Source organism: Paramormyrops kingsleyae, chromosome 2 (assembly GCF_048594095.1).
Source record: "Paramormyrops kingsleyae isolate MSU_618 chromosome 2, PKINGS_0.4, whole genome shotgun sequence".
NCBI lineage: Eukaryota > Metazoa > Chordata > Actinopteri > Osteoglossiformes > Mormyridae > Paramormyrops > Paramormyrops kingsleyae.
In genome coordinates, this window is record NC_132798.1 from 27,463,710 (window position 1) to 27,488,972 (window position 25,263).

At 38.9% G+C, this 25,263-nt stretch overlaps 1 protein-coding gene across 4 annotated transcripts in view; it reads right to left on the minus strand.

The window, feature by feature from the left end:
• ssbp2a (single stranded DNA binding protein 2a) overlaps nt 1–25,263 on the minus strand; it is a 97,110-nt gene that overhangs the window by 25,862 nt on the left and 45,985 nt on the right. For all 4 annotated transcript variants that reach the window (XM_023824068.2, XM_023824069.2, XM_023824070.2 and 1 more), the window contains exon 5: nt 3,197–3,286. In XM_023824068.2, coding sequence (XP_023679836.1) covers nt 3,197–3,286 — 90 coding nt within the window. The remainder of the gene's footprint in view (nt 1–3,196; nt 3,287–25,263) is intronic.

Consider the following 25,263-nt stretch of genomic DNA (forward strand, 5'->3'; position numbering starts at 1 on the left):
TAGTTTTTTGATTGCATCCACAGATCTTTGTGGGGACCTGAAAAATGGTCCCTTCGATGTCAGAATAACAGAGTTTATCACATTGTAAGGAACGTTTGGTCCCCACAACATAATATAAACATAATCCAGAAATAAACACACACACACACACACACTCACACACACAAATGCACACATGCACAGGAAAGGCAACACTATAAAAAGAACCCAATACAAGCTGATTGTACAGTTACAGTAAATGACAATGCAGCAAATGACAATAAACAATAGATGTAATACAATAAAGCTTCCTTAGTATGTGGTATCTGCATAGATTATAAAATGTTATTAAAAGAGAGTACAGAAAACCCATGATGTAATGCAAAACAATATCAGAAGGTGATGTTAAACACGTAATGAATGAATGAGTAAATAAAATACACAAATAAAAATTATGTAGCCCTATTGACAATGAAGATTTTAAAGAAATTAATGAAATGGAATACAATACATTTTAGCCATATTAAAGTCCCAAATAAAAGAATCCCACTGACCTAATAAATACATGCCACAATTTTCCCCTTGTGAAACACTTTAATACATCCTGTTATGTATGGCATTGTTGTGCTAAATCCACAGAGGAATTTAACACAACAATGAACACAGCAATTTCCACATGATTACGAAACAAAGACAATGCTACTGTACTTCTTGGTGGTCATTTTACGTGAGATGTATGTGCTGTACTAATTTTGTTGCACTGATTTCTTCCTGTCACATTAACCAAAGTTTCTAGCTGCTCAAATCAAATTGCTCTCTTCTATGACTTGATAAAAATAAAATCTCTTTAAATAGGGGGGAAAGTTTCATATACTTGATGCAGCACTTCATTTAAGAATTTACTACTCTGTCTAGAAAATCTTCTTAAACGTGAGTGGGGTCATGGCACTGACACTATACTAAATAAAATAACTTGTAACTGTAAATCATAGGGATGATATGAATGCAATGTAAAATGCACATTATATATATATATATATATATATATATATATATATATATATACACACACTCACAAAACTCACACACTATGGACAATTAAGACATGCCATTTCACCTAATGCCTTTGACTGAAACCCCGAGCAAACATATGCACTATATGGACACACAAAGTATTGGTACATACCTCTTAATCACTGAATTCAGGCTTCATTCAGACCCATTGCCAAAGGCGTATAAAATCAAGGACCAGCCATACATCAGGTTTACAAACATTTGTGAAAGAATGGGTCATTCTGAAGAGCTCAGGGAATTCAAGTGTGGTGCTGTCATAGTATGCCACCTTTGGAATAAGTCAGTTCGTGAAATTTCTTCCCTGTTAGATATTTCAAGGTCAACTGTAAGTGGTATTATTGCAAAGTGGAAGCCTTTAGGAACAACAGAAACTCAGATCACGTAAAGTAACAGAGTGGGGTCACACACACACGCACCCACACACAGAAACACACATACCTTTCAGAAACCACTTGAATCAAAGGCAGACACATAACTTGTGGTTAGAGCACAAAAATTGGACCCCTGAGCAATGGAAAAAATAATATGGACTGATGAGTCATTGTTGCCCCCCCCCCCACCTTCCCCCCCCCCCTATATCTGGATGGGTTTAAGGTTGGAGAAAACTAAAAGATGCTTTCAGCCTACAGTGTCTGTTGGTAAAGGAAGCCATCTTGTGGGAGCCATTAAAGCCAATGATGGCTCTGCATGGTCATATAACAACCAACGAATATGAAACCAGGTGTGTCTTATGATGCAAACACTGTTCCCTTATAATGCTCCCATATTGATGATAATGCCCCATACACATTGCTGAACAAATTCAAGAGTGGTTTCATAAACATGACAATGATGTCAAATGCCAGTACTGGCCTCCCCAGTCACCAGATCTAAACACTTACTAAATCTTTATGGCAGCACAGAACACAAAGCTGATATTTATCTCCTTCACCCCTCAGATCTGGAGGCTTTTCTTTTTGAAGTATGAGCTAATATTCCTTTATATATCACTCAGGACTTGTAGTTCAGGACTTGGTATGTTTGTTTGATTCATTCCGTTGTCCTAAAATTTTAAAATGACCTATTGTCAAAGATTTGAAGATGTCTGTTATCCTAATTTATGGCTTATGATTGAAATTTGTGAAAAATGATTCATTGCTTCTTGAATGGAACTAAACTGATACAACAAGACAAAACAAAGACAAGCCTGACTTTATGATTAGGAGACAGATACCATTGCCCAGGAAAATCTATCAAAAAGCAGCCAAATAATTATAATATATCTGCAATTTATCACCTCAAGGACAGAGTGTCAAAACTCTGAACTACTGTCTGACAAGAGCTGCATCAGACACCAACATTACACATCTATGATACAGTCACAACACAGACCTTGTTAACAGGTACATAGTGATAACGTTTTTATTTTCAGTAGCTCCTCTGTAGGAACGATATGGGTGGCAGGCAAGTAACAAAATTACCACTTAAGAACATATCGCAAGAAGAAAATTACCTCAGGAAAATACAATTTTTTTGGTTTTTTTGGTGTAATTATGAACCGTAATCAGGCTATACATTTTACGCCTTTTTGTCTGAGTCTGAGTGTATCCCCATATACATCTGTGTGTGTGTGTATGTGGATAGTGTAATGCATCTGAAGTGGGGGGGGGGGGCATAAAGTCATGGGGGCCATAATATGTCTCATGATGCATGTTGAGATTTGGCTAATGCTGCTATTACATTCATTTTAATAACTATGGTTGGATAGTAGATATCAAATCACAACATTCATTGAATAATCAATTATCCTTCCTCTAAAAATGACATTTCTGTCTAAGAAAAAACACAGATATAATTCAGGCTGTTAATAATTAATTGTACTGGCTTGTATTAAATTATTTGCAGATATTTTTTCTCAATTGTTATTCACCTCATTTTTAATGCTCCGAAAGTTACCCAGGCCCAGGCCCCCAGTTCTGTGGTCCATATGTTTATATGTCAGAAAAAGAATGAGCTGATTGTGCACCTGTTCATGCAGATATAAGCATTTTTATAGTTTGTGAATGTGTATTGGAAAATGGGAATATGGGTGTGTGACTATGGGGGTATCGTGTCATTTCCTGGGACGTCCAGTGTCAGAGACCATTGGCTGTGCCCACTGTACCTGGAAGAATCCTGGCGGGACAGGCCCAACTGGCATTCCATCTCCAGGAGGGATGTTCCCTAGGACAGGGCTGGGGGCCGCTGCTGCACTCTGGACAGGACACAAAAGCACACACATGGTCATGCCGCAGCTCCCCGACAGACGAGTCTATTCAATGACACAAGCAAGCAAACTAAGTGAGTTACCAGCTGAGAAGAGGGAGAACTTCATTTCGAAAACATATCATGACAAGCACTAACAGAGAGGAGACATATTACATGCTGCAGAGATTACAACTGAGGGCTTCGAAGAATCAACTTATGGAGGTAGTGAATAAGTAAGGCGTTTCCCCCCCTGCCTTCTGCTAATGAGAAAGGTCAGTCCTGTCCTTGTAAGAGGTCTTTGGCAGACTAACCACATGGATCCTTAAAGAAAATTGAGCTAACAGCATGGTATGACTAGGTGTTCATTTGAAATTCAGACTGAGGCACTCAGCTAAAGCACCTGAAACCGCTTTATAGGATCTTTAAAGATCCCCGTGTCACTACCTTAGTTTTAACGATTAATCTGCTAGATAGTACCGCTACAGTACAGAGTTCCCATCAGGCAGTAGGCTTAATTGGCCAGAAACAAAGACGCCAACTAGCATTATCTTCACTGCAACCTGGCTTTTCCTGGAGCTCTGATTAAAGGCTGCCATTAATGGCACCAGTTTATGTGGTCTTTTTCAAGTAGCTAAAAACAGAAACGTCATTTTGTGCAGGATTCTGTACACAGCCAGCTACCACAAAGGGCCACGCTTTCGCTAGGCCTTACCAGACGACATCTCAGGGAGTGTATTAATGTCAGTTAAACACTGCATATTATGGGTCACACTTGGATGTTATAGTCCCTCCTGGCCTTTCTCACTCCATCCCTCTCTTCCTTACAATTGTCCCTCATTTCCCCTTGTTTCTCCATCCTGTGCCCTGCTCATTAACTCTGCTCTTAGTCTGAGCTCTGTCAGCAACCTTCCCGTCAAAAGCCCAAGTGGGGTGGGAGGGGTGCTGATGTAATCCTACAGAGACAGACTGCTTGTCTCAGTGCAAAATCAGTCAGGAGAAAAGCTGTAGAATGAGGTGAAACCTTAAAGCTGTCACCTATAGGAACTGGCTAGTTTCTGCTTTAATATCTAGCTCCAACGTTGCTTTAATGGAAACTGTGCCGCACAGACACATTCCCACTCAAGATATAATATTTTCCACGGTATACATCCTATTCTGTTCTGATACTGGAGCTTGCCAAGCTAAAAATTATAATGAGCCAACTTAAAATTTTAGAATTTCGACTGGCACATAGATTTAAGCGTAGATAAATGAATCTATTGAAGGGTTACCATGGAGATGCGGACTACCTTTGTCAGGATAGAGGCATAAAATAATCAAAGGAAAACTTAATTGAAGACCTCCATGTCTTTTGTCAAGCCGCAAGCATAAAACACAGTTAACTTGCCAGCACCTGTATCTGACGGACTCTCGCTAAGGGGATTTCCCCCATGAAGCAATACCGCACAAGCCACCCCTGATGTTACAGTTTTGCAAATCCTTGCATGATGCCTGTTCATATCACCATTTAGCGTCTTGTCAGTCACTCCTCCGGTTTATATTCAAACAGGATTCCTGCTTAAGTTCGATATAAATTAAGCCTGCAGTAAAAAACCAGCGCGGTCTGACAAATGTGCGGATCTATATACCTTTCTTCAATGCAACACTCGATTGTTAAATTAGTTTGATTTTCTCTTTGCAGCTGAGGGAAGAAAATAATGTTTTTTATTCTATTTTTTTTTTTCCCGAGAAGCTATCTGGCACATTGTGCAAAGCAGCCTGTCCGCCCCCCCCCCACCACCCCCCCACCCCAAAGTTCTCTCCTCCCCACCTCAGCAGCTTAGACAATGGGCATTGCCTGCGGCTGATGGAGCTAAATATAGCTAGTGCTGTGCTGAGGGACAGGATGGGCACCTAGGAGTGACGACAGAGGCGGGGGGGGGCGGGGGGGTTTTAGGCTGGACGGCAAAGGCACCCGGCTTCCATGAGGACATTGAAACGCGCTGGTGGGTAAGCACCAGCATCTGCCTTCCCTCGGTTCCTGTATTCCCAGCTCATGCTCCAGTGTACTCCAGAAATGCAGACAAAACAAGCTAATTATAACTGAAAGAAAGGAAGCACAGGCTTAGACCTCCTTAACAGCACTTTAAGCACTGGTATTTCCAAAAGCCTCTGTGACTCCGTGAGGAGCTTTAGGTTCTTAATATGGAAACTGTGAAATTACGCAAAAGAATGGAGCTAGCATTTTTAGTCCAAGGAGTAATTGTGCCATTACTCGCAGAAGAAATAATGACGGATAATGTGAGGCCGTTTAGCTTTGTCTCAGCTCAGCATTTTAAAGTCCCGGATCCCTGCGACCACATATTCTGAGATTTCTAGTCACATTAATTTTATTCCTTTCAAAAAGCTACCAAAAAACCTGTGACTGCCCCCGTCCAATGCCCCAACCCCTTATTCTGGCCCCCACTGTCCCACAGCCCAGTAAACTCCTGGTGCTGCTCTCTTATTGGATTCTTCATAATCACAGAGGGAAACACCACTCAGAATTTCCGCTGCCTGGTTACACTGTTTGGGTCAGGAAGACAGTTTTGCTTTTTTACATCAAAGCCAAGGTGACCATAAGCTACTCCCCTCATTTCTCTTTCCTCTCTCTTTTCATCACTGCCATTGCTGTCCCAGTTCCCTCCATTTCCTAAATACAAACTAATTATGGACTCTCCCTGTATCTTTCATCCTATCAAGGGGTAACAGCGTTTTGCAGCAGGAAAACACTGCAAACAGGAAATCCCACAAAATACTCACACTGCGAGAAATGCACAATATTCGCTGTACGTGCAGCTTCAACCCTGAACCTGAACGTCTCCCTTACCAGAACCCCCCATAATTCATATGCATATTGTTACAATTAATAACATGACTTTCAACTAATTTTTGACACCTGAAGGGAGAAAAACACCAGTTTCAACCATTAAAAAATGTATGCATTGAGCTAAAAATGGTTTTTTTAAGATTTTTATGCAATAGAGCATACATGTATAAGACACAAGGAATACATCTGTACACATTTCCTGTGTTTTTTCTTATTAGACAGATAGGAAAAAGCACAGCAAACCAGTGTTAAAAAACAGTTTTAAACATACAGTATTAAAGTGAAACAAAAAAAACATTATTCCCCAAAATGGACAGTTTAGTTAATTTGTTCACAGGAGTGTCAAAATCCGTTGTAAAATTTCACTGTTTGAAAAAACTGCTTTTCTATTACAAAAAGCTGTAGAAGCCAAATGTTTATTCAATGATTAATGAGGCAGACGTTCTTAGCTGAAATTAAAACAGAATAAAATGTTCTATCCGTGCAATAGACAGTAAATATGTTTAGACTGTCAGTTATGTTCTTTTACAAAATGTTTTCTATGTTCACTGTTATAAGAAAACTGAAGTGTAAATTTATTCTGGCTTGACAGTTTACAGGGTCTATATGAATCCCATCATGCAGATCTTTATCCAATTGTCTAGAGTCTCTAATAGGACTGATATTGTGCTTTAACAAAACAAACTGGCAATGAAAGGCTTATGAGGAATGAATAGCCAGTTTTAGTTTTGACAGCAAAATAGACATGCAAGCTGTTTTGTTTGATCGAGTAGGAACACCCTGTCCCCTTTCCACTGTTACCATGTGCCACCATAACACAGCAGCACTAAAACACTGTAACATGTACCAGGTCCTGGCGAAGCTACAGAAGTCTTGCTGGTTCCATTCTGCCAGAACAGAAGGCTAGGCTGCCAATCATCACGCACACTGTCAACTTTCATTTCATTACTGCAGCCAATTGTGCTAACATGCAGCTATGTATATATGATTTGTCTATACATTTCAAAGCAAGGGGTCATATCCTTACTCCATCTATTCTATTCAGATCTGAAAAGTGATTAAATCCTAGAGAAGGGTTAGGGATCTGTCCTAGTGACTGGAAGGTTGTGGGTTTGAATCGCGTGGCCCGGCAGAGCAGTCTTACCACCACTAAGCCCTCCAGCAAGGCCCTTAACCCTAACTCCTGCAGGGCTGCTGGAGAGTGACCCTACTCTCATACCTCAAGGTTTCCTCACTTATACATCACTTGTACAAAACAAAGCCTATTGGCACACTATAACAAGGGCTCAGCTACCGTGAATCTTCTGCTACTCTATTGTCTATTCTGCTTTTAGCTTTGAACTTTTTGAAAAACATCAGTGTAGCCTGACAATTTATAGGCACTACAGAGGATCCGATACTTCAGGATGAGGAATGTGCATTCTTATCAATTTGTGCACTGCTTTCTGTGGCCATTTGGATGTCACATGGGGAGTCCCAGACATTGAGACACTACTAGTACTGTGAAGCCATGATATTATATACATATTTGCTGCATTATGTATTATTATATTATATAAGCAATTTGTCCTATTATTTGGAAATTTCATCCTTAGATCCTACTGATAATGCACGGAAGCTTCCAGGAAGAAGGCAAGTGGTTTTTGCTCGGTCTGCAGTGTACTGTCACTGTTACTGTCTCTGATCGGAATATAGATTTTATTTATTTACCCGTGCATGTTCTGCACATTTATTTCACAGCATTTAAAGAATGTCTGCACATCACTTTCGTTCTTACCATCACTACAGAGAAAAGTGGCCTTGGGAGACACAAGCAGGGGGAATTATTCATTCTCATTAGGGGAGGAAAAAACGTGGGCAGAATTCCAAGTCCCGTTCTGTCTAGACTGCACGACAAAAACCACCCCAGGCTGGCCAGTTCGAAACTGCACAGTCTTAGCTGCTGTGCAGAAGCCTGCAGTATTTTTTTCCCCAAATTCAGGTATATTACGAACCAACAAGTTTATGCACAACAAACTGTTTTAGGTAAGGAAATATACACTCTATTTCTGAAACATACATATAAGGTGACAAAATAAAAGTAATTTTATTGGTTTTTGTTGCTGAGAAAACTAAAAAGTAAAGTCTAAAATATAAACTTGCATAAAAGAAAAGTGTTTTTCTTTCGCGTGAGCGTCTGAGTTGATCGAAGCGAAGCATTTCAGTGAATACGGTGGACAGATGTGTTTTCTTTTCTCTGCCACGGTTGCTACAGGAAATTCAAATGACACCATTCAGGAAGGAACTTAATAACTGCACCCCTCCCTCATCCTTTACTCCCCACCCCCTCCATCCTTCAAATGACATTAGACCCATTCCTGTATAGGATGGGAGGAAACAGAGATGTGTGGCTATTGGGCGAAACACCCCTCAATCTATAGCACATTATTACAGGGAGGAAGCAAAGAGAATACAGCTACAAAGGATAAGGTAATACTTTATATAAATGTGGGATAAAGCAGTAATGGCATGTTTGGTATATTGTGCTAGAGACCTTATGTGAAGCAACCCCCCCCCCCAATCAATCTTTGACATGGAAAGACATCAGTGATAACATTTAACAACATGAAGAATATTTGGTTATAGGAAACTTCAACACAGCTGTGGCAAAGTGCAATGCAACATGACTTTCACCGTAATAGAAATTCCTTATGGGAACAATACTGTCAATGTCACAAATGTCACAAGAAAACATTGTGGCACAAGTGAGCAGGAATGATACAATGCCTGTAGGGACAAAGAGGAAACATGAGTTGTCCAGACCTCTTACCTCCACACCCTGTACCTCCTGGCCCAAGCCACAGTTACTCGACCCAAACGTGGGCCACTATGGACGTTACAAGAGGTGCCCTTCTGTTGTCCACAGGGGGCTAATAGACGACCAACTGGTTCACACTGGGAGACAAATTTGTTGGGCAGACAATAATGAGGAGAATTTTCCAGCTGAAAGCATAACTCTGCTGGCCATGCCACAAACAAACTTCTAGAGCCAAGTTTTCATGGCGGCCGACAGCAATTCATACTTTCAAACAGAACCCAAAGAAACTGATGGCCAACTGATTCTAGAGGAACACAAAGCAACTGGCAGTGATCCAAACACATCTGTTGCAGAGGAATCCTCTGACTGCTGGACAGGAGGTGGTCTAGTGGCTATGAAAGTCAATTTGAGATCAAAAGGCTAAAATAACAGCGGACCAATTACTAGGGAACTTCACCTGAATTCAATTACTAAATACCCAGCCATTAAAAAAAAGTCTTTATTAAAATGGTCTACAATAATTTATAATGAATGATACAACAAAATAACATAAACAATTCTACAAACAACTCTGGTTATGTCTGGCTCTTGAAATGTATACAGAATGAGATGCCCCAATGTCTTTGATTATAAATAACGGTGCTTTGCTCTTTTCAGAAAGTCATACGGTAATTATGGCACAGAGGGGGCTAAAAATATAAGCTTCCCAGAGTTTTCAAAGGACATAGTGACCTCTCTGTTACAATTCTGGATTCCAATTTATTATGTTGATGAAGAGAGTATGAGATACTGTAGTGAGCATGGACAAGGGTTCTCTTTTTCCTATATGTCCTGCAATCTCCCTGCATTCACTTTATATATTCTATAAAAAAACACAAGTACTGTATGTTTGTATAACAGAAACTGCAAATGCTGCAAACTTGGAGACTTGTATATATACACACACACACACACACATGAACGCACATATTTTAAAACAGATACATAAAGTATACATAGTGAAAAACAAAATTATACAAGCTTTATTTGTATGTTGACAGGGACTTTTCATGGCACTGATAACAGATGATAATTTAATTAACCTAGGTCATCAACCCTGCCTCATGCACTGATGAAATGTGTGACAACTCCTGACCTAAAAAATATACAGTACTCTCGCTAAATGTGCCTCCAATCGACACTGCCTCCGCTCCAGGCCAAGCAGATGACTAATGTTTTTCTGTTCTTTGCGCACAGGCAGCAGCTAAGCCCTTGAATGTTGCTGCAGCCAACCTTTAGAGAAGTTTCCCACCATACTGTTCTCAGCAATTTGCACCTCAAGGACGATTTTTAAAAAGGGAAGGTCGAGCCACAGCCACCTACGAATTCCTGCAGTAAAAACCAGCAAACAAACAAATAAAAACACTGAAGACTCAGAGGGATAATGTGGAAGGTCGGAGTATAGAGGTCACTCTGGGAGCCTGAGAAATGTCTCTGCATCTGAGAGATGAGAGCGATGCAGGTCATAAGGATGAGAAAGAACTTGCTTATATACGAAGGACTTCAATTACCTGGATTAGATGAGTAGAGGCCCGTTTTACCATTTCAGCCTTGTACTCTTTGGCATACAAAGAGCCTCAGAGAGGTACCTAACAAAAAAGAGTCATGCTGCTTGACCAGTGCTCTTAACATGACAAGACCCCTTGCCATTCAAGTAGCAAAATACTAATAGTTCATTGGCCTTTTAAATGTAGCTAGTGGTGCTTTTATTCCATAACATCATGACTTTTGTTGGTGCCATTTATACATTATAAAAAAAAACCTTAGCTAATGACTGTAGGTACCACAGCTGTTATGGTATTTCAGTGTATTATTACTGGTAATAGTGTGGATGAGTGACGGCACATTTGGCTGTTAATTTCAGAACAATGTCCATTCCCCTTCTTGCGTATAGCAAAGCATATTTCCTACTGAGAGCTATGTGCTCCATCCCAGCTCCACTCATCCACAGACAACCGACAGCGAGTCTGCGTCAGTTTCCTGACAAGTACCGAGTATCGGCGCCAAAGTCTTTGCATAAGCAACACATAAACAGACTGGGGAAGAGAGAGACAAACAAATACATGCTGCAAGGGACAGAAGTGTTAATTTATGCACTGCATTTATTGTTTTGTTGAATTTTCTAGAAGAAACTACTGTAAAAAAGGAACTGAGGCTTGTACATGTATCTGTTTAAAATGGAGCAGTTGCAGCATAAAAATTCAGGAGGATTTTGTTTAGAAATTGACCATCTTCATTGTTCAAGCAGCAATACAATTAATGACCATGTACCAGAGTCCCTTCCCCCTTTACCTTTTCTCCCATTTCTTTTTCAAATTTCACTTATGAACAAATGGCATTTTTCAAATGCATATTTCACTAAGGATGGTCCCCCCAAAAGCCAACAGTTTCCATGGTTCTTGAGAAACAGTCATTATAATACATGTCCATTGTAAGTATCTTCCTGGAGCAACATAAATAATTTAGATTCAGGAATGGTGCTATAACCGCAGAAGGAACAAACACCACTTTTCTAAGCAATAGAAAGCAACCATTTCAGTTTTTTCCCTTCATAATAATTAGTCAGAGCACCAATTACAGACAGACAATGTCTTCCTTAGATGGGTAAGGAGCTATATGATGGTAAATATGTAGATTCTCTTCCTTAGTCACCATGTCTGTCCCTCCACCCTCATGTTTTCCACTCAGAGAAAGATTTCCATTTCTGTCGCCCACACCTCCAAGTCTTCTCCACCCACGTTGCCTCTCTGGGTCACCATGGACTGTAGAAGAAAGGTAATACTTACATTCAGTAGCTACTTTATTAGGTACCTCTATGTAGTTAAAGGTAGGAAATGCTTTTGTCTCCAGAAGCACTATAAGAGTTGATGAGTCGATGAATGGATATGCTATTTTTTTGCACACCAATGTTATACTGAGCTGTTCTTTTTGCACTTGTGCTCATCCTGTTAGCTGTAACGAGTCTGGCCATTCTCCTCTGACCTTTCTCATTACCAAGGTGTTTTTCGTCGTTGAGAGAGGCAGCCTGTTTGCATTAATGAGCAAGTGTACCCAATAAAGTGGTCCCTAGTGCATTTACCATAATATATATTAGACAAAAAAATTGTAGTTTATGTGTGCAATGGCATATGGTCAGAACGCAGAACAAAACTAACTAATTCCCAATGTAATTCATTGTTATTTGTTAATCTCTGGATCAATTTGCCCTACATTGTCTGCATTAATGATATTCTACGTTGCTTCGCCTTACCATCATAGGGTACATGTTGGTGAGCTGGTGGTCTCCCTGGAACCATGCAATACTTTTTGGACGCTATTAAAATGTCTATGCAGACACTGGCACTTTCAATTCATGTCAGGATATGTTCTACAGCTCAGCTGGAAAAAAAAAATGGAAAGAAATCCGTTGCTGTGGAAACACAAGTATTTGGCAGTTGTCCTCAAGACCTACTGCACTACAGCAGAGTGGAATTAGGATTTACTTACACTTTCCACTGAGATAAAGATATTTTACCTTCTCCTCCAAATATACAGCAGCACTATCTCCCACTGGCTCTCATTCACCACAATGTTGTGCAGATACCCCCCCCCAAAAAAATTAAAAATCTAGCCTAAATGTATCTTTTACTCCAAACTGTTGTCATCACTGTAGAGATGACTGTTAAATGTCAAAAAGAATGTTGCAGTGGATAATGACACGGAACCTGTAGTATTTGGTAAAAGTGACTCCTGTATAGCAGTTGTTTCAATGGAGATGAATTCCATAAGAGCTGACGGTAATCTCCTGGGTGCCGTGCTTGCAGTTTGTGTCAAATTAAAGGCAACGTGTGACCGTGTGCACAAGTCAGTGACTGGATCTATGCATGTCCATGGGCTGTCTCTGTACTTTAACCAGAAAAATAGCTCAGCAACACAGAATGGACCGACTACACAGAATCCATCGATTAACTTCATAGTTATGATAACAAAGGTTACTTATGAGATGCACAAATGAGTCTGTGGTCCATATACAAACCATTTTTACAGTCCAGGTTTGACATGGGGGGTAGGTACTACTGCAGCTTCTGATGCATGTCTGTGTTTCTAACGTGACAATGTTAAGTGGATCGAATCACCTACATGGAAATGTGATAAGGGTGTCTATCAGACTTTCAGGAAATCTTCAAACAGATGCTAAAAAAACTAATGTTGATAAATGCTGTTTTGTTTTATTTATTTGCTAATAAGCAAGCAGTCGTACATTTATTATTATTTCCAGCTTTTTATCCACTGGAGAACAAATTATGAGGAGAATCAGAGAGAGCAAGTGCCTAGGCTTCACGGAAACTCAGACTGATATTGTGAACTCCTCAGGCTTTTCCTGCACTCATAAAAATAAGTCACTTCAAATGAAATTACTCAGTGATGCTAAAGAATTTGCAGAAGGGTTTGTGTGCTATGCTGGTAGTCTGGTATCCTCACATGTACCAAATGGATAAACAAAGCAATAATTAAACCAAATAAATGAATGAATGAGTGAGGAAGTAAGTAAGAAAGTAAATAAATTAATAAAGTTAGGTGAGATGGCAACTGTTAAAACATTCCCATAGTGTATCAGGCCTGGGAGATCGAACTTCGTTATTCAAATAAAATTCAAATTTGAAAAATATTTACATATTCGACGGCAGAAATTCACATTCAAATATTTGAAGATTTATATAGGCAACCACTAATTCATCAAACATACATTTCCTCATTTTTGTTTTATTTAATGGCCCTTGCTGCCTAACAAGGAATCTGCTACTAGGGACAGATTGTTGTAAATTATTCAAGCTAGGTCAAATGGCTGAAACTAGCCAGCAAGGAAACTACTGAAATATATTTTTAATTAGAAGAAGAATGTGATGATACAGTAACTCTCAAAAACCTATAAAGTGCAGTCTGGACCCCTCCGGCTCGTTGAATTAATAGTGTTGCTTTGGAAAATACCACCTAAATACACACAACACGGTATAGGGTGTGGACAATATGACAGCATAAAAAATTAAATACTGATCAGGCATAAGTAGGCTTTGCCTAGACGAGCAGCATTTCATGGAAGGATGTTACTTAAGTTGTATTAGTATTTTATGCATGTAAGCCTATGTCAGCTGTCTAATATTAATCGTTATTAATTTCATGCCACAATTTAAACAACTTTTTTGTTGTAGATGTTGCCGTTTCTGTCCTTCGGATAGCTAAACAAATAAAAAAAATATAAATGTTATTGTCTTAACATTTTCCACACCAAAAACAATAGTAGGTTAATGTTGCAGCTTTTGCCTTCAGTCAGTTGTACACATCTGGCTTAGGCTACTGTGCGACAATGGGCTAGTGTCGAAAGTCAAACGCCTTTTTAAAATTTCTGTGTTGTGCAATGTATTGGCATTCTGTCTGTGCTGTTCCCCTGCCTTGTCACCTGTGCTTCCTTGTAAAGACTCCAAGATCTCAGTGAATTAAGTAAAGGGTTAGTGGACGACAAGCCGTGCATTATATGTTTTTAATTGCATGGCTGCAAAGGCAAAGAACCACCTGATGTGCAGTGGATGTGACCTCTGTGCAGTGCGTTTAAGTGTATAATGCACGGACTGGAGTGAGTTTAAGTGTATAAAGCACGGACTAGAGTGCGTTTGACTGTATAATGTACAGACTGGAGTGCATTAATCCGCTTATCACATGGCTACCACATATTTGCCATACATGTTTACACCTAAAGATATTATTTTCATGTTTACGAGCTGGAAACACATATTTTAGTACAACTACTGTCTTCCACCAATGAATAAACATTTCTGTTTAGTTTCTGTTAATTTTAAATTGTGTTCTATGTCGGGAATTTTAAGTAACATTACTTAGAATTAAAAATCAAAATCACACATTGATTTGCTACTGTGATTCACCTTGCTGGCACTACATGTGTAGTCATAGAAAATTAATCCCCACCCTTCTGTCCAATCAGATTTGATAATTCAACAGCGCTGTGATATAATATTGGACACGTGGGTAGAAGACAGACATACTACTGTTAAAGGTATCACAATACAAATTTAAACATTTCAATTACAGGACCTTGTTTTCAATATCTATAAACAGATGAATAGATGGATGAGCATTGGTTTAAAAAATGCAAGTACAAGAGTAATATTTTTATTTTTCTGTGCATTTTTAATTTCTCCCTGGGTATGCACCCCTCAGCAGAATATATAAACAGCGAAACAAACATTGCATACTGTGGTTCTGGGATCTCATTTTTAACTTTCATGAAAAATATGACACATAACAATAAGATATAATTCACTGTCAGTTCACACTAAAACAAAATGAAAACCGGAATACTGATACAGCTCATATGCCTCAGCTTGAGGCCGAGCATGCACTGTCAAAAATCAGATTAGAAAAACATGGATAATCAGAGAATGTTGCACAATCAAAACCACTTTCACTGCCCTGGGTTACATTGCCATCTATCAACAGCAAGCCCTCTGGGAATTGGGTAGTGGACTCCAAATACCAATCATAACGCATGGTAATTATATAGCGGATATATGTTACAATTTTAATGGGACAGATTTAAGTTTGTCTGCTCTTGTGGACAAACACCATAGCTGAGAAGTTTTTTTTTTTAAAAGTTGATTCAAAAGTAAAGTAAAATAATAAGAAGGGGTCTCAATCCCACCCCAAAAATTGGATTGGAATAGACGTCATCTGTATTTAGACTTTATTCTGACACTTGGCATTTATTGATTCGACATAACTGCAGCCTGAGCCATGAAAATGCAGTAGAGGTTCATAGGATTCAGGCATTAGCATGGGAGATGAGGGCCGGTATTGTGACAGAAAGAGCACATGAATCCTAGTATACATTCTTTATCTGGCTGTTTTAGAAACCACGTACTGCATGCGGTGTACTGCATTCTGTAACCGTTACATACTGTATACTACGCCAGTGTAGTATCCAGTATGCTAGCTTTTTCATAACTGTTTTGTAGCATGCTATGTTTTTACCTGTCATTTTTAAACATATACAGATATCCAGTGGGTAACAAAAATATTTCATTTCAGACGGCTGGCATTAGATAAAAGTAGGTAGTAGACAAACTTAAAAAACTAAAAAAATATACAATAATTTAATGAAAGTATTACTATTTTGTTGGGTGGTTACAGACAGTTATGCAGCTGTTACGGGGATTCACTGGAGGCTCAGTCTAGCTGCACTCTGCCTCGTTTACTCCATCACACCTGAATACTTATAACGTACTATTTCTCTCACTTGTATGTCACTTTGGACAAAAGTGTCTGCTGCATAAATAAATGTAAATATAACATTAGCTCCGGCAGATTCAGAAAACAGTACTGTTCATTATTCATTTGTCTTTGGGGAAAATTCTTCCATGATAAAACTGTCATGGCACTTAAGTTTTCGCAGATACAGGTACAAAATACACATATTTTTATGGTGAAATACCCATATCACTGTTCTGTCAAACTTGTCAAGGTAGGATATACTGTAGATGTAACTGTGTGTAACTGTGACATTAAATACACTAGACAAGTCACACCAGCTAACTGGTGTTAATAAATTACGTACACCTATCAGCCATAATAGTACAACCAGCTGCCTATCCACTGCCAAACCAGCTCTGACCCATCGAGGCATGGACCCCACAAGGCCACTAAAGACATTAGCAGCAGATCTTTTATGTCCTGTAAGTTGTGAAGTGGGGCCTCCATGGATCGAACTTGCTTGTCCAGCACATCCCACAGGTGCTTGATCTTATTGAAATCTGGGGAATTTGGAGGCCAAGTCAACACCTTTAACTCTTTTTCATGTTCAACAAAACAATCCCAAACAATTTTTGCAGTTTGACAGAGAGCATTATCCTGCTGAAAGAGGCCACTGCCATCGGGAAATACCGGTGCTGTGAAGGGATATATTTGGTCTGCAACAGGGTTGAGGTCAGTGGTATAGTGTGTGTCAACGTACTATTAACATGGATGGCAGGACCCAAGATTTCCAAGCAGATCATTGCCCAGAGCATCATACTGCCTCTGCCGGCTTACCTTCTTCTCACAGTACATCCTGGTGCCATCGCTTCCCCAAGTAAGCATGAACCTGCCCGTCCACATGATGTAACAGAAAACGTGACTCATCAAAACAGGCCACCTTCTTCCACTGCGCCATGGTCCGGTTTTGACAAGCAGTTGTAGACGCTTTCGGCAGTGGCCAGGGATCAGCACTGGCAATCTGAATGGTCAGTGGCTACCTAGCCTCATACACACAAAGCTACAATGCACTGTGTGTAATGACGACTGTGTAACATAGCAAGCATTAACTTTTTCAGCAATTTTTGCTACAGTACCTGTGCGACCGTGTATCAATGAGCCTTGGACAGCCATGACTCTACTGCCGGTTCACCAGTGGGCCTTCCTTGGACCACTTTCAGTAAGTACTGGCTAATGCATACCAGGAACACTCCACAACACATGCTGCTTTGGAGATAATCTGACCCAGTCGTCCAGCCGTCACAATCTGGCCTTTGTCCAAGTCACTCAGATCCTTATGCCTGCCCATTTTTCCTGCTTCCAACACATGAACCACAAGAACTGACTGTTCACTTGGCTGATATATATTGGCACCTTTGACAGATGCCATTGTGAATGGTTTGAATGTTATGGCTGATCGTTATACATTAACAATGTAGTAGGTGCCCAACACTGGAACTCCAGATATTCCAAAATTGTCTCTATTATACTATCCTTCATTTGAAAATCTGGACCAATGGGCTTTATTAGGAAATGCTCAGAGTAAAAATTATCCTTAATCTCAGGTGCAGGAAGATATTGGAGAGAGGTCCCTGCAGAACTGGGACATAGTAAGAACTTGGCCTGAGATGTTCTGCTATAACAACTATAATTAACTGACTGTAACACTGTAATTAACAACTGTAACACTGACTGTGGGATTAATCAGACAAGGCTACGTCAAAATCTGTAGCTAAGAAGGGGTGACACTAAGCTCATAGACCAAGCAACACATAGAGTTACACCAATGGGAAAACTTTTTGCTTTAAAATTTTTGCACATTTCTCATATTGAATAGTGAGAATTTTTTTGGTGCATTGTACTAATACAGAAGGAGACACTGTAAGAAGACTGTGTCTGTTCCTTTGTGTAATGTAACTCAATCCATGAATTTTCAGGATATAAAATGTTATTGCCGTCCTAGTTAGCAAAGCTCAACTAAAGAGACAGATTCAGATGTTTCTACAGGCAGCCCCCAGGTTATGAATGACATCTGTTCCCTAAGTCTGTCTTTAAGTTAAACTTGTAGGTAGTCAGAAAAATAATATTAAAATACATAACCATAACAACAACAAGTATTATTATCATTATTACTATTATTATTACTATTATTATTATTAAATAGGGTAGGCCTACAGTAATCATTTAATTTTATTTGTATAGCACATTTTCACATTACATTGTCTCACAAGGAAAGTACCTACATATGGTACTGTACTGCACCCCCGCTGAAGAATTGTAGAAGCTGCAAAATATTTTCATGACCGTAACAAAGTAGTGTGTGAGAACCATTGTATTTAACTCAAATTTTTTTATATATTTCGCTTTATAGCAATCTGTTCACAAGTACAAGCCGGCCAAGTCGGACGTTCTTGACCCGGGGACAGTCTGTATACAATACGACCTATAGCACAGTGGGCCAGAACCCCCCACGTAATCTAAGTTCAACCATTATCATGAAAATAAAGTTGCCTGGTTCTACATGCACATCATGTGAAAAGAGAAAGAAAAATCCTGAAGACCTCTGGTGCTTGTCTGCTTGAAAAGGTTGAAATGCTTTCTGAAGCTTTGTCCCAACAAACCGCACCCTGAGCCATCCTATGAAAAAAAAGTTTGGGACAGTAGCAAATGAGCAGCCATCCAACCAAAAGCAAGCAATAAAAACATCCAGAAATTCACAAAGAAACCTAGAACAACATGCAGAGAAATTCATGCATGTCACCTCAAACAACAATAACAATAACAACCTCAGAAAAACACCAAGGTGTGTGTATGTGAGGGGGGGGATAGTATTGTTATGGAGTGGGGATGCTTTGCGGCATCAAAATCTGGCAGACTTGCTGTCATTTACGAAAATAAGAGATTGATCAGTAAGCAATGGAACACTGGGACACGAGAGCTGATTAGCTATCTTTGTTATGTCACATCAGAACGATTATTTGTTCACTCTGATTCCCTACATAATATTTAGATCTCTTAGAGCAGGGGTGGCCAATCTTATCCGCAAAGGGCCGGTGTGTATGTGTTTCATGGCCACCCCTGTCTTAGAGCCCTACTTGCATCATCACATAAGCAAGCACAAGTGCAAAGCTCCTTGCACATTCAAGCAAAGAGAGATGCACTCAACACATTAAGAAACAACCTAAATTCTGAGAGAAGGCTCCAGAAACATTCCCCATATAAACACTGAGCCACAGCCTCCACATATACACACCCACCCTTGTTATCAATTAATCATCCAACATTAATCATCTTCTCTCAGTCTTGTGCTTATATCATCCATAATTCAGAGCCATTGCTAATGTACTTTAGTATTGTATTATCCTTGAATACAATTTTTCAGAATGATACATCTCTTCATGCGTTTGGTTTCTTTTCAACTATTATGAGGATGGATGGATGAACTGAAGTCAAACGATTGTGTAATGAAAATACATACAGTAATATTCCAGACAGCTTTACTTGTTTACTTACTTACTGAATATGTTGCAAATGTTTGTAACATTTTAACACCAGAGTGGGTATTAATGTAATGATTATTGGCATATTGATCATCACTACCAAGAAAAAAAAATGGATAAGTATCAATCCCATATGACATAGTTATGTCATATTTGGCCTTGATGTCAAACATTACTTCATCAGAATGGTGTTTGGTCTTCATGAAGATTTGTGCAAAGAAAGCATCAGAAAAAGAAAATTAGTAATTTCTAGAGTGGATATACTATACTATTATTTGATATGTAAACAAAATAAATACATAATTATTGTCTCTGAAAACATCTCAAGGCTTTCTAAATATTTCAGTGGTGTCTGCCACATTTCTCTGTAGCATTTGAGCGATTTGTCAACACAGATTGTATTTACACTAATTTGCTAATTTCATTTGTTTAGTTTATTCTACAAATAATTAAGGACTTAAGCTGGGCCACCAGCTATAAAGCCAAATTACACTGCGGTATGCAAAATTCTCAAAGTGAAAGAGTGGTGAAAAGTGTTCATTCTGAGAAAACATAGAAAGACCACAAAAAAGCAGAGTTATCACCCATAAACTTTACTTTCCTTACTTTGGGATAAGTCGTAATAAGCACAGGGTGCACACCGAAGGGATTTCTTTAACTGACTTACTTCAATAAAGCACCAAAGCCAATCTTTTCTGACTTTAAGTAAGAGAGCCCCTTCACTGTCTCACATCCTATTAAAAATAAATTCTCAGAGAGAAGGGAAAAAGGGAGAAAGAAAATAAGCAGCCGCACCTCTGGATCCCCATGACGCATCTGTTCTCTGCAGAGGCTTCTGCATTATAGAGAAGCATGTTGAGTGCTGAGCGGCAGGCCTACCCCCATGATCCAAACACAGGCTTTTCCTGCTCATTAATCTTTAAAAGCCTTTCCCACAGCCCTAATTTACATTGTGAAGGAAGGGCCATGTGCTTCTCTGTTTTGGTGTGTATGTACACCTCACACATGCCTACTTTTACGATTTTTAGTTATCATGTGTACATTTTGTGAGTGCCTTTGTACTAATTTTGTTACATGTTACTGCCTGGATAGTACGAGTCAGATTTCCTATGTACTGATGTACAAAAGGCAAATAATCTTAAATGCCAAACACAGTCACACACACACACACACACACACACAAACACTTATGTTTGTTTTTAAAAATAACAATACGAAAAAACAGTTATTAAATAACACAACTTTACCTCTTTCTTATCACCCACAAAGGTGCTTTTGAACAGTAATTTATCACAAACTTTTAGATTGCAATTATTCACCTGACACAACACAGCAGGACAAACATAACTATCTTCTCAAATCATATTCAAGGTGTTAGATACAATGGCTGGCCGATCTGTAACCCAGAGTTTTCTTGATGGTCAGGTAAGGTAAAGGACAGCCATAGGAGCTGAGCCATAGTGCTGCTGAGATGGAGAAGCTATGAACATGAGCCACATCTGCTCCCTCTAAGCACCGCTTGGTTACCACACTTCTAATGAAATATAATGAAAAAAAGAGGAGTGAAGATGGGCTTAAGTCTAAGGGCTTAACTCTTGAATATTTCCTGAAACACCAACTGAAAAGAACCCCCCCCCCTTAAAAACTGTTAATGTGGATCATCTTGTCTTAGCATAATCTGCAGGAAAACAGAAGATCAGAACATGTAGAAGACCAGACAGAATAAACTAATTTCTGTTGTAATCACTCGATCGCTAAGTGCTTTTAATTACTATGACTTTGATTCAAATCTCAGCAGGCAAAGTATATATGGCTAAATCAGAAGGATCTCAAACAACTCAAATTAAACTATATTTCACAAAATATATATAAAAAAGAAAAATCTAATTTAAAGTGGTACTGTTCAACATGAAACAAAAAACAGAAATGTTTTTGGACTGTTTTTATCGAGTTTCTTTGAATATTGAACATATGCTGGTGCAGCAAAATTGCTTAACGCTACTCTCTGGAGGGCGGAAATAAGAAAGCAGTGGCATGTAAATAACAGCAGCAATCAGAGTGAGATTTTCAGTGAGAAAGAGGATAAAAAATAGAAACAAAATGATTTTCCACGTGAGCCCTCTATGGATGGACGGCTCACAGAAATCTGTTCACCGAACAAGGGGGGTGGGGGGGGGGGTGGGGGGGTGCAAACTGCGACAAGGCTTCTTTCTGTGGCAGATGAACCTTCAGACAGCCTGACACTTCAGAGGAGGTCCTCTCTTTCTACTTACATCTTCAGTTTCATTTTTTTACACTACAATTCCAAGGGCTGGGTATCTAAATTACAAGTATTAATTAAAAGCAAAGAGCAAATATCCAGCAATTAACCTACCAAATGCCTATGCTAAACTAGGCTGTGGGGAGACTTATAAATACTTGATCCTGACTTTAATTTCTATTAATAGCTGTTAGATAGCAACGGCCTTATTTTAGGGGCAAAGACTCTACACAAGCAAACAAAAACCATAGATTCGTTGGTGTCCTGAACAAATGAACTGGAGAAAATGTTTCACATCTCTTCATAAAACTGATGGAAACAGAACCTGGGAATGTTAAGTAAAAGAAAGAAAAAGTTCTGGAGGAAGCAGCAATTATTTACTTGTTTAATCATTAAATTTAAAAGAGGCTTTTCACTGAAAAAATCTAAACATGCAAATGTCTACTCCTGATGGGAGCAGATTTGCTAAATTCTTTGAATGAACTTATTTGGTTTTGCAATAAATGTCATGCCATCATGCATTACTATTTTATTGTTTAATGGATTTATTGTTTCTTTTTATCTATTTTTTGGTCTCAGTGCAGAATGCCTGAAAACAGTAATGAACGCTTGAGTTAGACTCCAAAATGCGACTGTATGATTAATTGATGACAATACTGTTGGCTAAATGGCAGCCTTTCCAGCTTAACAAGAAGCAGCGTGTTTCTGTTGAGCACTAATTACATCCTACATCATGTTATATATGTGTTTCATTTTAATTAAGAGCTGCATTTTAATAACAGGCCGAAAATTTCATGCAAAACTGGTGGAAAAAGATTTGCATGAAAGATTTTCCATCGGAAATACATATATTACAAATCTGCTTTTTCATTCTGTATAAAATATAAGTATTTCTATGGATATAGCATATATTATTTGTGTTAGTACTGTATATGCATTATTTTAATGTTTCAATTAAAGCTGCAAAGGGTTAAATAATATTTATATATTTTTTGTAATATACACATGCATAATCCTTACCCAAAATGCCTATCCTACACAGTAAAATGTACACAAATTCTTTAATTTAAAGCCTTTAAACACATGCTGTGAGTGAATCCTATGTTGTCATGATGTCACACTCTCACTGCCATGAGCAATGACACAGCTCTGTAAGGCTCTCTGGACACCTATACAGGTTACAAACAAGGTAAGTAAATTGTACTCTGTGCACTACAGAAACCAGTGTGATGCACATCATAAAGCAACATTCGGTAATATTTATTTACACTCTGAAATAGCAATTTATAATTAGCGTAACCTGTGTTCTCAGTTTACTTTCTTCACTCATGTGCTGTTATGCAGGCAGTTCTACAGTGAAAAAATAGGTTGTATTTATGGATGAAATGTGTAAAATTATTCAGCCATAAGTTATGTTAAACGTCTTGCCTTCGTCATGAGACCCACACTGCTCATCTGTATAGAAGCTTATGGTATGTATGTAAGAAATGACTATTTTCAGTACTTAAGTCTTTCTCTCAGAATGATGAACACCATTCATTCCACATTAAGTGCTCTCAGTTTATCTAATACCACTGAGTACTTATAAAGGCATTCATTCATAATTTTTCAACAAGTACATTTTATGGTGGCTTTGTAAGCTGAGCATAGAGTACTGATGCTTTACGGTGCTCACCTGCATGTTGGTGGCGATGTGGGCAGGTCTGAAGCAACCCCTCACATCAGCCACCAAGAGGGCAGAACCCAAATTAGAGTTTCTCAGAAAACAAACAGACATATGCATGAAATTTTGGGGTTGACAGATGACAAGATAGTAATTCACAAATATGGAATAAAAAAAAAACAGAACATCAACAGAAAAATATCAGAGAACAACTAAAAACATTGTTGTACTTATCTGGACAAAATCAGCCATTTTTAATGTGTATTTTTTTCCCCAAATATGGTAATGTGGTCACTGTTTCCACTGAAATGTGCTGGTAGCCACTGTTTCTTCTGACGCCCTTAAATAAAAGCAAACTGCATGACATCCCTGAGTAGTTTTTATCTCATATAAAAAATGTGAGATAAAGCAATATGAAAACACATTGTGGTCCAAAACTGTGGCTCTGAGACACATTTTAACACCACATGTACCTGCATGCCGGCAGTAACTGAAGCAAAATCAAGGACGTAGATTTGGTTTCAATATTGGTAAGGACATGTCCGCTACTGTCTATGACGGAATATACACCCTTAAACAAACCGCATATGGATGCCTGCTTTCAGAGGTCAGGGAGTATTTGTGGCACAGTAGATGTCAGAATGGTCTGTCTTACAAAGTGATGCTCACACAACCTTTTCCAAAGCAATTACATTTTAATGCAGTACTTTTCACATAAGTACTGCACTTGGGTGGTGTATGGCTCCGCAGTTTAGGACTGTGTGCTTCAATGTCAGTAGGTTTGCAGGATGTCACCGTCGGGCCCTTGAGCGGGGCCCTTAACCTCAGTCGCTCCAGGGACTGCCTGACCCTGCTCTCTCACTTGTATGTTGCTTCGGACAAAAGCGTCTGCTAAATATGTAAATTTGTAACACCTTTTGGTCACAGGTGTTTGTCCTTAACTACGAGGCTATCATGTGTCCTTTATTACACAGACTGTCTGTCTTGCCTGTTGAAGATGGTACATGCCCGTGGGATACTCTGTTCATGACACTAATACTAAAGGAAAAGACATGCAAGCAGGTTAACAAATTCAATATCTATGAACAACATAGTGGCTAATTAATATGCCCTGCAGCACTCAGAATTACTAGGATACAGAACTTATTCAGATTACATTTGCCTCACAGATATACCCATGTACGGCAAGTATTTTCATACAAAAAAAAAAAGTTTAATTCCATTTCCACAGACGGATCAGCAAGACATTTTGCTACATTATGCATTTTTAAGAAAACCTAATTTCCAAGTAAAATTATTCCCCTGTGTTTACATAGTGACTTCACATAAATTCAATCAGCTTCAGATCATTTGTAATCTGTATAAAAATAATCTTGGAAAAAAAAAACAATTTCATCTGAAGTGGATTTTGGAAATTCAAGTTCGGCAAGGAGGCGAAAGAAAAGCACAAGATGAGGAGAGAATTCTGGAGCAGGTATACCTTACCCTATGGGGACACAATGTCCCCATAACGTGATGAATACCCATTTTTTTTTATAAAAATTTGAATAAAAATCTGTGACTGCAATGAAAAAAACTAAAAATGCAAAAACTCAT